At 34.5% G+C, this 13799-nt stretch overlaps 1 protein-coding gene across 1 annotated transcript in view; it reads right to left on the bottom strand.

The window, feature by feature from the left end:
* CSMD1 (CUB and Sushi multiple domains 1) overlaps positions 1-13799 on the bottom strand; it is a gene marked incomplete at both ends in the record, with an annotated part of 1184444 nt that overhangs the window by 212404 nt on the left and 958241 nt on the right. Inside the window, one exon of the mRNA XM_080616376.1 lies at positions 2865-3056. Within this exon, the coding sequence (XP_080472502.1) occupies positions 2865-3056 (192 nt within the window). The remainder of the gene's footprint in view (positions 1-2864; positions 3057-13799) is intronic.

Below are 13799 nucleotides of genomic sequence, written 5' to 3'. Positions count from 1 at the left end.
AAGTGAGTGATAAAGTGATAAAGTTTTATTATATTAAAAAAAGTTCTATAATCTTCTGGAGAAAGAATTAAAATAATTCAATGGCTTTCTTCATTAAGGTTTAAGGAACATTAAGGGATATAAAACATGTTCATTAAGGAACATAGAAAATCAAGATTAATGTTGACCAATATACCAGTGTATGGCTGAAAATGACTAGGTGTAGAATATGTGCAATATGTTTATGTATGGGCTTAAAAGCTTTTTGTGAATGAGACTGAAACGATTGTAAAGACAATGATGAATTTAAATGTCACTGGAGAGAACAGCAAATACCAAATGGTAATCTAGAACACAAGCGAAAAAGAATAGGTCTCCACAAACAGGAGGGTATTCAGAAAATATGACTGAAAAAGTAAGTCATGTTTGGAAGTTCATGACAACTTAAGAAAAAGGAAGACGAGAAAGCCTGTCAAATAAAAATAGGAAGAGATAAAATGTGACAGCATAAAATAAAACTGAAGAAAGAAAATATTATACAGATAACATCAGAAGCAGGAAAAAAAAGCATGAAACGATCTGCAGATGCTTAGCTGAGTTTTTAGAGTTCTTCATGACAAGTTTTCCTGTGCTCAGAACAGTAGAAAAGAACATAATTTAATTAATTTAAGTCTGTTTGTGAAAGGCTTTTTAGAAAGATTCCCCTTTAGAAAATTTTCAGAGAGAACGGTGAATATTTGATTTCTTGGGGAAATATATTAGCATTTCATAAGAGTTTTAAGTTGAGAAAGGGGAAGAGGAAGCTTATACAAAACTGATGCAATTCCCAAATTTGACTTTAAAGATAAAAAAAAAAGGACAGCAAATAAAAAGGTGTGTAAAGAGATGAAGATATACAGAAAGATAGCTTTGTGGCTGAACACATAGAAGGCAAGAATGAAGTCTGTCTCAGGATATCAAAAGAAAATTGACTATTTATATCAGGACATGATTTTACTTAGAGGTGAAGTGGGATCCTCAAGATGGTACAAGTGATTCCAAAAGCTTAGCAAGAAAATACAGAAACTAAATCTAGTGAGGCATGGTACAAAATCTAATAACAATAATAATGATGATGATAGTAAGAACAAAAATAACAATAATTGAGTAGCAATCATAAGTGGAAGATAGACACTTGAACATAAACTGCTATCAAGAAAACTGGAAATGCAGGTAGAGATATGGGTGCAGAAGGAACATTACATAGTAGTGATCCAGTAAACTATATAGTCAGCATTTAAAAACATACATACTGGTCAAAAGTATGCTGGAGAAGTGTTACAAAAGATGTTCTTCAGGAGCAAACATGGTATTTTTCTTTAGATTCACTTAATCCTGCATTTCCTATCTTCATCCAGGACAGACTGGAATACACATGATTTTTTATTTCTTTTTAAATACTGTATGATTGAGATTTGAGCATCTCACATATAGATTAGGAGATTAGATGACAAATCATCATACTAAGGAAATAGGTAGATGGCTGCATTTATTCACCTAACAGACTTTAAACCAACAAGTATTTTAGAAGTGATTCAAATACTTATGTTGCAGTGAACACAGGCACAAGAAAATATTACAGGAAATGACCTTAGAGTAATGACTTCATTTAAATTAAATGGGGAGATAGGCACAGGTAGGACTAATTATAGCTCTTCTCTATAAATGGGCAAACTTAGAGGAAAATGAAGCTAGCCAATTAACCAAAGAGCTTGAGGACTTGAATGTTTAAAGACCCTACAGAAGTCCCCGAATCAAAACTGGAAAGAGTTGTTTTGACCTGTAAAACGTAAGAGAAAACTTAGAGATATAATTCTGGAATCACGAGTTCTACTAAGACAGCAGAAATGCTGTTCACTGATGTTTTGCTGGCATTTACCCTCTGGGTAAGCTCAACTTTTGAAAGGAAGGGAACTTGCTCCTTTTTAAATCCGTGAATGTGTTCAGCAGGAAGCTGCTGTTGGAACGGAGAATGTAATACCCAATATGGGAGACAGGCAACAAGCAAGGATCCTACAGGTAAATTCTGAAAGCAGTTAGTGGCCTGCCCACAGCAGGCAGCAGAGACAAACACTAAGCATCAGAAGATGCATAGAAAGAAAGACTTTCCCAAGGCCTCATGAGAACATCTGAAACTTGAACTCAGAAAGTGACAAAAAATCACTGCTAATTGCTGGACTGGAAAGAAACACTGGAGGAGAGAAACTGCCTTGCAAAGGTACAATAGGCAACAGCTATACTCATGTGCAGTTATTTTACAATCCTTACCTAGTTCTTCTCTATTTAACATTTATGTTGGTTGGTAATGAAGCAGTTTTAGGTACTTGAAGACGTGTGATATTTAGAGAAAAGGTGTACCTCAAGACTGACAGATGGGGTATCCTATCATGCCCATAGTGGCTCAAGAGCACACAGATTAAACAATTCACTGGTGTGGGATGAAAATTAGAAATCAGTGACTTCTGATGAAAACAGGTAAAGTAAAAAAAATTATTAAAAAATCTTTAGTTTATTTATCATGGGGTTTGCTTAGCTCGTGAACTGTTTGACAATACCACTGCCTGTAATAGCATATCAGACTCAATGACCCAGGATATCATCAGAACCAAAGCAGCAGTCTTGCATCAAAGCTGCCCTGTGGAAAGATGTGTTTCCTTGCATTTTGTAGCCATTAATGGCCAGCCATCTGTTTCACATAAGTTATACTTGGATGTCCACATTAAGTCTTTACTTTAAAATATATTTACACCATTATCATAGTATGAAGTATAGAAAGACAGAGTATTTGTTGGGTTTTTTTCTTGAAACACCAAACCAAAATCTTTCATTGCCGCAACCCATATTACCTATGCAAGTAGGCAAAGGTTTGTCCCAAACTCTTCGATCTCCACTTAAGCAGGTCATAATGCTACTACCATGCATTGTATAGCCAGGATTACAGCTGTATAAAATGACAGTGTCTATAAAATGGCCTTCATCTCGGATCTTGTAGCCATAATTTGGTATGCCAGGATCTTCACACTTCACTAGGTCAAAACCTGCAAACAGAAATATGAAGAAAAGAAAAAAAGATATATAAAATGTTAAATAAAATGCCAATGAATCTGATCTTGATGCAAATTATATTCCCATGATTCATTTAGATCAGATGTATCCACGGTGACCATAGATATATTAGATATAATTTGGGTAAATCAGAAATGGAAACACCAAGTGCTAATTATTCATTAGATACTTGATTATGGCACTAGTTTATTGAAGAAAGCATATTATCTACACTATTCTAAAAGATATTAGGGAGCAATTTATTAATTTGTAAAACTTCTAGTCTTCCTTTTTTTTTTTATTCAGAGAAAGGAACTCTTGACCCTGTATTTGCCACTAAGTGCGAGCTTCACTTCCTCATCTAATCTCCATATTGAACTCAACAGACCCTGTGGTAACTCAGGAAGAAAAATGCAAACATTATTTCATCCATCCTAGTGTCAAGATAGCATGGCTTCAGTTTCTTCTCTGCTGAAATGAAGAAATACTCCTACACTCATTTTCTATTATCATTGCCCTTTATAGCCTATTAACATGCTGAATGGGGTAAACAGCACCCCCTCTGCTCCTTGGAAAGAGCAGTTCTAGTCATAGAATAGTTATGTTGGAAACGACCTTAAGATCAGCCTGAGCAGTTAAAAGTCCTTCCATATTTTACACTTTCCTCTCTGCACTTTTTCCATATAACATGGCTAAAATGTAAATATGCACTCCTTTTGGCTTGAGGTCCAGTTCTTGAAGCAATAAAAAGAGTGGTTCCAAATTCATCTTTCTCAAGTCCAGATTCTTCTTTGTGGATTGAAGAATCCTTTATTGCTGTCATATTCCCACCCCAAGAAAGTAATTGTGACTCTACAAATGGATTCCATTTTGCTGTTCTTATTTTACTGAACAACTTCATTAAGTGGTTCTGAATAAGGTGGCTGGTCTTCCCTTCAGTTTGCTGTTTTCAGCTCATTCTCTACATGAGGTTGCCCAGAGAAGTTGTAGATGTCCCATTCCTGGCAGCGTTCAAGGCCAGTTTGGAAGGCTGGATGGGGCTTTGAGCAGCCTGGTCTAGCGGATGGTGCTCCTGCCCATGGCAAGGGGGTTGGAACTAGATAATCTTTAAGCTCCCTTCCAACCCAAACCATTCTATGACTCTATGAGGTCCTTCACCAACTAGGAGAGAATCAGACATCAGGATCTGAAGTATCCAGACTTAGGTAAAAGGAATGTGTCTCCCTCTTTCCCCCACCCCATCCCCCAAGAAAAAGAAAAAAAACTCAAAACTGTTCTTCCATCACATAGACACTGCATCTCTATCTGTGCTAGTATCTTAAAAAAGATCAAGCCCAAAGACCTATGAGAATGCTCTCACTACAGCCATGCACTTCAATCACCCTTCAAAAGAGCATGGCTGTCTACAAGCCAGTTCAAGGGAATTTAGCTCACACTGTCTACTGTGTTACACCTGAGATTGTTAGGGAGACTGCTAGACAACCCAAGCTAGGAGCACGCTAGCATTTACCCTCACATTTCAGCAATCTAGATAACCACTTTCCTATGCTCATGGCTCATGCCCTGACAACATTTAGTCTACTGTGTAACTTACGTGTCAGAAGTATCTATAATCACACATAGTACAAATCTATTATAGTGATTTATCATTATTCTTTTGTAAAAGATTGTTTCCATGTGTGAATATTTGCATAACCCTGCAACTTCCCTTTGCTGACCCGAAAAAGAAACAAGCGAACACACTCAGTTTCCAGAAAAAAGGGGTAGCATTCATATTAACTAGCTCTCAGGATCAATTATATGAAACCAGTTATCTTTTAGAGTTAATAGTAACTCATGGGGTATGATTAATCTCAACCTAATGTAGATACGAAAAATAGATTTGATGAACTGTGAAATTAAAAAAATGTCCATTTCTCTTCATTCACTGTAAAAAGAGCCAAGATGATCAGGTCATTCAAATGAGCTGAACTTCACAAGAAATAGCTATATATCATTATTTTAATCTCCCATTAAACATACAAATACATGTATTTTAAACCTGAAAAATTTATGCTGTTTGATAGATTATGTGATATTTTAATGCTGATTTGACAGCATGAGGCAGCCTAACACTATTTCTCTGCCACCTGCTTTCGGATACTTTCCCATTCTTTAGCAGGTGCAACATTTGGTTATCACTGGCAGTAGCATGTGAATGACAGACAAATCTGTTTGTTCATGGTAAGATAGACTTTCCATAACAGTGATACATAGTCAGAAAGCTACCACAAAAAATTGATTCTCTACTACCTATCACCACATAAAGAAGAAAAGGTTGCCAGGGAGCAGTAGTATCTTTTATAAGACCGACAAATAAATTTGGGTGAAATGAAACAAATTTTGGACAAACAAGCCCTTCTAGTCTGCTATACAGCCATCTTCACTACAGAAGATGTCAAGACTGAGATAAAATTATTGTTCTGACTTGCTATTACTTCATGTATTCCACTTAGCATTCAGTTTTGCAGAAGCGTGTAAGTATGTAAGATGCAATGTCAGAGAATCTTATTTCTTTTCTCCTTTTTGTACTGCTTCTTCTGTAGGATGATGTAGAAAGGCACAAGATCTCATTCACCAGAACAAGGGCTCCTGAATGATGCAAAACCACCTTCAGTATGTTTATCTGGTTACAATCTGTTTGCACAGTATACATGTCAGATACACTATTCCATTTTCTCCTTATCTGTAATAATAATCCCTACGGACTACTGAAACCTCACTGAAGTGAAGAGTTAAAGAGATCCTACCACAAGCATTAGAAGTTTGCCAGAAGCCTACTATAGCCTGTCCACACCTTCTCTGTTCTTGCTTTGAAATAGCACTGAGTAGCACAAAAGACTTTTGTTTTTTCTTTATTAATAGTTCACATCATTACTGTAAGTCACATATACCTTCAAGTACCCACTAACATAGCGGTTTTCCACCTCCTTTCCTTTGAAGACTGCTACGAATTCTCCAAAGTGAGCTAAACTACTATAAAAGTCTATCTTGTTGAATAGAAACATGTTTTTCATGATTGCATTTGCAGACTATGACAGAAATCCATGAGGCCCCAGAGATCACATGTTGAAATTCACTTTACTACTACATTAGAATACTATAATTGAAATAAATATAATCTGATAAAAAGAAATTAATAAGAAATATTGATATTACTTATTAAGAAAATAACTTACTCAGGCTCTTACAGAAAGACTTCATTTTAAACCCAATTTTTCTGAAGACAGAAATTAATTAAAAATGAAGATTGAGATCTGGCATTTAGGAGAAAACAAACAAAGAAACAAAAAACAACATAAAAATTGCTGGGTTTTGTGTAAGTCTAAAATAACCAACCTGTAAAATGATTTACTAATCTTTGGCATTATTTTGACTAACATGGTTTTCAAATTACATATATTGCTAAATATATGCATGTCTGTATCATAGCAACCACGTTAAAATATACTGATATTTATTACAAAATTTTGTGTAGGTGCATGTTCATAAAGAAATAACATACTAATAAATCAATCAATTAATAAATAATGATTGACTGGAAGTATGTAAAAAACATAAAATTCAATTAATGTTGCAATAACAAGACAATAAATTAGTTAATTACTTATTGGTTCTTCTCCTCCTCCACCTCTGAATGGTCTACATCAATCATATGAAACTTAATGATTTTGCCTGTTTAGTTTTTTTTAACAAATATTACAAATGTAGATGAAGTTTCTCTAAATCTAACATACTTTTACAGTTCTTCAGTCATCATTCGCCAAATGTGGAAAGACTTTTTCACCTGTCAACAGCACTGTCTCAAGGTGAACTGCCTGCCTTTGAAAGAGTCTCATACTCTACAAATACTTGCTGAACTGTAATTCTGTATATGTAAACAACAAAATACCTCTGCAAATTATGAATAAAAAAACCCAACTCTGGTAAAGAGACTGTGTCTGAATATGCAGCAATACATACAGGAATTTCTCAGCCTGTGAAGGTGTCAGAGGACATGGAAGTCCCTTACAGAAATATACTGCTCCTTTAAATCTTATTTCTGAGGCTCTGTGGGAGCATTAATATCAGTAGATGAGTTAAAATTTTCTGTCAGTATATTTTAAACTCCAATCAAATATTTATTTGGGGTAAAGTGTTAGATAAGCTGATGGTAGAGAACATAATCACCCACTGTCTTGGGTATAACTATCAGATTTCCTATTTCAAACACAATACAGAAAAAAAAAATAACAGGAAGCAAAAATGTAAACCCTAAATTTAAATATCTTTGAGATTTTAAAACCTTCAGTATTTGCTGTTTTATTTAGACTATTTAGATACACATTAGGAAATTAATATTGATTTTGATTTCTTCTAATTTTTGATAATTCAGGAAAAGTCCAGTGGTAGTCACAATCTTTAGGTTTGCTTGCACAATATTATGCCTAGAAAAAAAACCAACCCATCAGGTACAAACACTCAGTATGACAAAATGAAGAGTATTATTGATTTTTTAATTTGAAAAAATTATAATATTCTCTGCAAGGACATCCAAGAAACTATTTGCTGGCTTTTATGCAAAATTTTTAAAATGCCACTTTGAATACTTTACAAAAAATGTAAGAATGACACTACATAATTTGCGGCCACATATTCAGTACACTTTTCCACCAGCAAGACTCCCTCTGTTTGCCAGTAGGAATACTAAAAATTGGGGCATTTCACATGCAAGTAGGTGTTGCTAATTGTGTGCAAATATAGCAGGATCTTGCCCTGAGTCTTTGTAGGCTAGCTGCATTCCCAGCTCTTCTTATCCAACTTTTTCCCCTTCATATCATACACAAAAAATACAAATACAACTTTCTATTCCCTTTTTCCCTGATGCTCTTGTGCATCTGGTGTAATTTGTCTTAAAATACCATATTGCTGTGAAATCTCATTTTTGAAATGTTGCAACAGAAATTCAGTGTTAAAGCAGAAGCTGTGAACTTTCACAGGGGGGAAATATGGTCATGAGCTCCATAAAATCACAGTAGTCCAGTGTACTTGACATTGAAATGAACCAGCAGTCAGAGAAACCCTGCCAATATTCTCACTGCTGAGAAAGATTATTGTACTGGCAAGCTGCTGTCAATTAGCTTATTCCTGAGTTTCATTATAGGATTATCAGAACAAGGAATGGATAAAAGCCAGTTAAAATAAAACCAAAACAGCCAGAATACATCCCAGTGATTGGCTGTAATTTTCTGACATTATTTATCCAACATGATTTGTTCTCTCATATTTGATAGAAATAATCAGGAATGTAGAAATACCAGTTGTCACAGTAAAAATTACTGACATGTCTATAATGTATGTAGACTATTCATTACAACTTCTTTCAACTCAATTTAATTAAGATAGGTACTGTGGTTCTTTCTACATTAGTAAGTACTGCAGTACAGCAGAAGCAAATCTCAACGATGCTGAGGACATGATGTCCACACTATCTGCAACTAAAGTAGCTTTTGTCCATTAGAGGGTGGAGTATGCTAAGTGCTTGCGTGGATCACACCTTTCAGTTCAGCTTGAAGTTTGTACCCTCCAAAACCTGTCTTCAATATGAAGGTAGAAGAAGCAAGTGATAATTTTGTGTCCCTGAGGGAAGTTCTCATTGATTTATATGGTACAGTGTACTTCTAACAGAATCTGTGAGATATCTGCAAATGTTCTCTTCACCTATTTTGAAACAAAGATTATGGTTTACTTACTTTGTATGTATTTTTATATGTAGTTACACTCCATTTAAACATACAGTGGCTATATGAAAAATAAGTAATATAAAATGAGTAATTTCTAACTCTTATTTCTGGAAGTACACAAAAGGTATTTTGAAATAATTATTCTCCTAAAGCCAGACACACAAAAAAGCAACCATCTAAAAGGTATGCATTACCAAACATCAGGTATTTGATCCTATTCTAACCTTCATATTTGGAAACTCTAAGCTTGAGTGCAAACCTAAGATTTCTATAAAGAGTAAGAGAATAAAAATGTTATGAATTCCTGGTCTAGAAAGTGGACAAAAGCAATAAAGCAAGCTATAGTACTCATTCGAATTTTACTTTCTACACAAAGGAATGCTGAGTCATGTTAACATTGCATCTGTCTCAGAACATCTAAGCACACTGTTATTAGGGACCAGAATTTAGGTCCCCTACAAAGACCCAGGAAATCGGGCTGCAGGGCTTTATTCCTTCCTTCTTTTCTTTCCGGTTTAGTAAAACTTCTTCATGCTCTAGCACAAAGTATACCATGGCAATTAAAACTTCACCCATGGAGAGAGAAGAAAACAGTTTTAAAAGAGAGGAAATAATTGAATTGACACTAAAATAAATGTAACATCACAGCCCTTAATACTGCGGTCCCATGGTGCAAATTTGTCAAACAGGTTTTGACAGGTTAACTTTATTTACAAACTCTATGTTGGATTAATTATTGTTTGTCGATGCCATTCTAACTTTATGCCAAGCCATATGTAAAATTAGCATAAATCACAAAATGTTCATAAGTTTCTCTCTGTACGCTCTTGTTAATTTTATAGGAATTCAATCATGGGTTCGTGCCAGATTCAGATCAGATTTGCACCACTGGGTGTTTTGATGCTGCATAGATTAATTTTTAATTATCCTGGAACCTTGGCCTCAGATATGACCCCAAAACACTGTAACCACCAAGTAAAGGAACACTGTAGCCACCAAACTCTAAAATAATAATAATAAATAATAATAATAAATAATAATTAAATAACAACAATAACAACAACAACAGAGGGAACTTCTTCTTATAAATTCAAAAAAGCATGTGTTGCAACTTCTGTGGACTTGTCAGCCCATAGTATGCACTATAAATAGACAGCATACCAGACAAAACTGTAAAGACATTTTAAAAGAAATACGAGCTGGGGTATTTGCAAAACTTTAGACGTCTAATCTAAAGAACAGGTCCTGAAAGCATAATATACAGCACATTGGTCAACATTATCAATGATCTCAGCTTAGATGAGTATATTTATAGCCAGAATTTTATATTAATATTACTGTCTTTTTACAGATGGGGAAATATTATCAAAACAATACCACTAATCCCCATAAAAATGTTACAAGACAAGCCATGAGGGGTTAATTATTCTGAATGTAAAAAAATTTTTGCAGCTCATATATTTAGCTCTAAAGGATTAAAAGCACACCCCATGGGGCTCCAATGAGTGTTTAATAATAGTCTCTCATAATTGTATTACTTTCTATGCCACATGTACAGACAGGCTGGGCACTGTTCAGCCAAAAGGTAATGTTGGCTTTTCATTTTACTTGCCATGGAAGACAGAGTCCATAAATTATGTATAATGTATCTTTAGCTTCTAAAAGTGGTGTGGTAAGATATTTTGGGATGAGTCCAAAACAAGTGCATATGCATATATAAGTCCTACTTCAGTACATACATGCGAATATTAATAGGTATTTTAATATTAAAAAATAAGGTAATGTGAAAAACATTGGGAACATCAAGAACTCTGTTAGTGTTACTTAAATCTCAAGTAATTTAGACTCATAAATATAATCTATGTTTTACACAGAATTGTTTTTGAACTACCAAAGAGTAATTATAAGCATGAAATGGTACTTGAGTTAATGTTCAGAGTCTATAATGGGTTTCTAAATGCATGTAAATGTCAACAAATACTCATCCTGCAGTTGTTGCATCTTAAACATCCGTAACATAATCGATTTAATTAAATCAATTCAATTCTAAATGAGAGTTCCTGGCATTTTCATTCCATCTTGGAACCATTTATGTGCTATTGAAACCTACAGTTGTAGAGAAAAAAAGTCTATATTATGTACTCGAAAATGCACCAACTACAAAATCTCTACCTAATTAGAATGACAGAAAACTCTGTAAACAGAAAAGTGCTTGGATAATGTGGATATAGTGAAGTATCAGAAACTTGCAGGAACTTTCAAAGAGTCTAGGATGACAAATGAGCAGAGACTGTGTGCACTGGGACAAAATCGGCTCCAGACGTTTCTCTAGGATCTGTAAAGTTTTCTTGAGGAGGGCTGAAATATTTTTATGTCTTGGTGATTGAATATTTTACATTCTAACACAGATCATCTGAAAGAGACCAAAGGAGACATATTTTTCAAATAAACCCATATATTTCTACATGCTGGTACAGCAGAACGAGTTCATAGTACGTAATGATACCTGCTGCTTTGTATCCTATGGAAACTGAGACATACACTTTCAATTTCTCAAAAGCTTCACAATCTACTAGCAATTTATGTTTGACTATACCAGTAAGACAAGTCAATCAATGCACAATATTTTCCGCTAGGAGTTTCAGCATTTTTGTTGACATAAGCAACATGCAAGAAAATGTAATACAAGTAAAATAGTGATGTTAATACATATTGTCAGTTGCAAGTCTTTTGAACATAAAATGAAAAAGAACTGTTTTCTGTAATTTTCTTCTGTAATAAGTTTACTATAAAAAGTTTTAAGGCTGCCAACTTCAAAACAGATTCTTTGTGTCCGTATGTCCTATCTATAATTTCCTTTCACCCCTTTTCAGCTTTAACATCTACATATACAAAAGGAAAAAAAAAATAATTAAGAAGCTGGATAAATGCATAGAACAGGTAGTAGAAGAAAGGTTTTGTGTGTGATTATTTTATTGAAATACAGTTTGGTTTATATCTACCAATACTTGCAAAAGATATGTATGCAAATACATGTGCCTGTATCAAGATGATTACTGAGCATATATAGAAACCATACTCGTAATCTTTGCAATCAGCAAACAAATGAATTATTATCATTTATACTCAATAGAAGAGAAGCAGGGGTTAAAGCTGAGATTCCATGTGAGTTTAAGAACCCTAACTTAATGTGTTTATAGAGAGATTATCTTCAAGAATGCTCCCTGTCTAAGCTCCCTTTAGAAACAGTGAGGAAAGGATGGCTACAGTCAGTATTTAAAAATATTCTGTAGGTTACTTGCAAGATGAGCACTGCTCTGATCCTTTTTTTTTTTTTTTTTGAGTTGGGGAGAGAGGAGCAGGGAAGGGACAGGAGGAAAAGAAAAAGCAGTACTATGAAACCGTACTTCTTTTTCCTTGTGTTATTTAGTGAAAGGTACTTTGGCTTAACATCTACCAAACAGTTCAGATTACAAATGTATTCATGTCCTCACAGTCTTTTCTAGAATACTCACTCTAAGTAACAGAGTCAGCATGAACATAAATCACTGATTGAAACATGGGAGAAGACTTGTACAAGCTTATAAAAAAACAGTATGGCACAGACAGGACTGAAAGCTAAAAATCCCCACCACCTGCAGTTGCGCTCATGCTTTCACACGCTGACAGGGAAACAACTTAAACACAGCACCTGGTATTCTGGCTAATGGTACCGATGCGCAGCACTTCTGAAATCCAAGTTCTAAATACACTGTGGTGAACAGCTTTGATAATGAGAAATACATAAATCTGTCTACCTTTCATCATTCTGTCTTAAGCAACTTTCTCCACATAGAAAATTTATGGAAGGGGAAGGAATAGAAATAAACAGGTTTACAGTATTCATCTTTATCTTCGGAACAGTCTGCTTTCTACATGTATTCTGCTCATGTATCACATACACATAGCTTAGCAGGGTGATTTTAATATTATGCACATTTGAAGAAATAATCTTAATTTATGATCAGACAACTTTCATACAGTTTTAAACAATCAGAAACAGAAATTTGATGACTGAAAAATCTGTTCTGTTTATTGCTAATATCTAGTTATAAAAAGTTACCAGATTCTAGCGCAACAAGTCTGATCTGTAGAAATGTAAACAATTCCCTCTTAAAATTCATGTTTTCAGAAAGTCTATGTAAATTCAACACTTAAAAAATAGTTAAATAGTTATCTAATTTATTTTATGTGAATGCTTTAAAAGATGACATTTCAACATTTTTCAAAAAGTGAAAAAAATCTGTCAGAAGAAAGCTATGATCAAACATTGATCTCAAGGGCATACACAAATGACCTGAAATGTCTAACATTAAAACAAAGCACAAACCCTACATAAGATTTTACTTTAGTATAACAGTATGAGAATATGGAACAGAGTCATATCTTTAGATTTGTGTTGCTCAGATTTTATAGTTAGATTGTTATAGTTTATAATTTCATAAATTTAACAGTTAGCAAATCAACAAGGTACTCAAAAGATCTTACATTTTAACTGCAGCAAGAAGGAGCTTATAAGGAAGATTAGTCCATCATCTTAGTTTCTAAGTGCAGACATAAAGAACTGCTTATGAAGAAGATAATTAGTTGGATAATAATGACAATTGTTGCCCTTGTCTCATACTCATTAGCTCTAGCTTCTCTTTCCCAAAACAGAGAGGGTTGAGCTAATAATCCTAAATTGGAAATAATTGTGTTTTCATCCAACATGAGGCCAAAGTAGATGAGAAGGCCAGGGGTAAAGAACAATAAGGTAGTGGCAGCTCTGCTCAAGTGTCCTAAGCTTTCTGACAGGATTTTTTTTGCTTGTGGGAAATTTCTGATACTTACAGCAGTGGAAAGAAATTGTCAGTAACACTATTGTCTACTCATGTAAAACATGGAAAAGGAGGAAATGATTCACTGCAAACCAACAGGAGTCTTTTTGTGAAAAGC

The sequence above is a fragment of the Psittacula echo genome (assembly GCF_963264785.1).
Source record: "Psittacula echo genome assembly, chromosome: 4".
NCBI lineage: Eukaryota > Metazoa > Chordata > Aves > Psittaciformes > Psittacidae > Psittacula > Psittacula echo.
The sequence above is the reverse complement of the archived record's forward strand: the minus strand, read 5'-3'. Positions and strand labels throughout refer to the sequence as shown.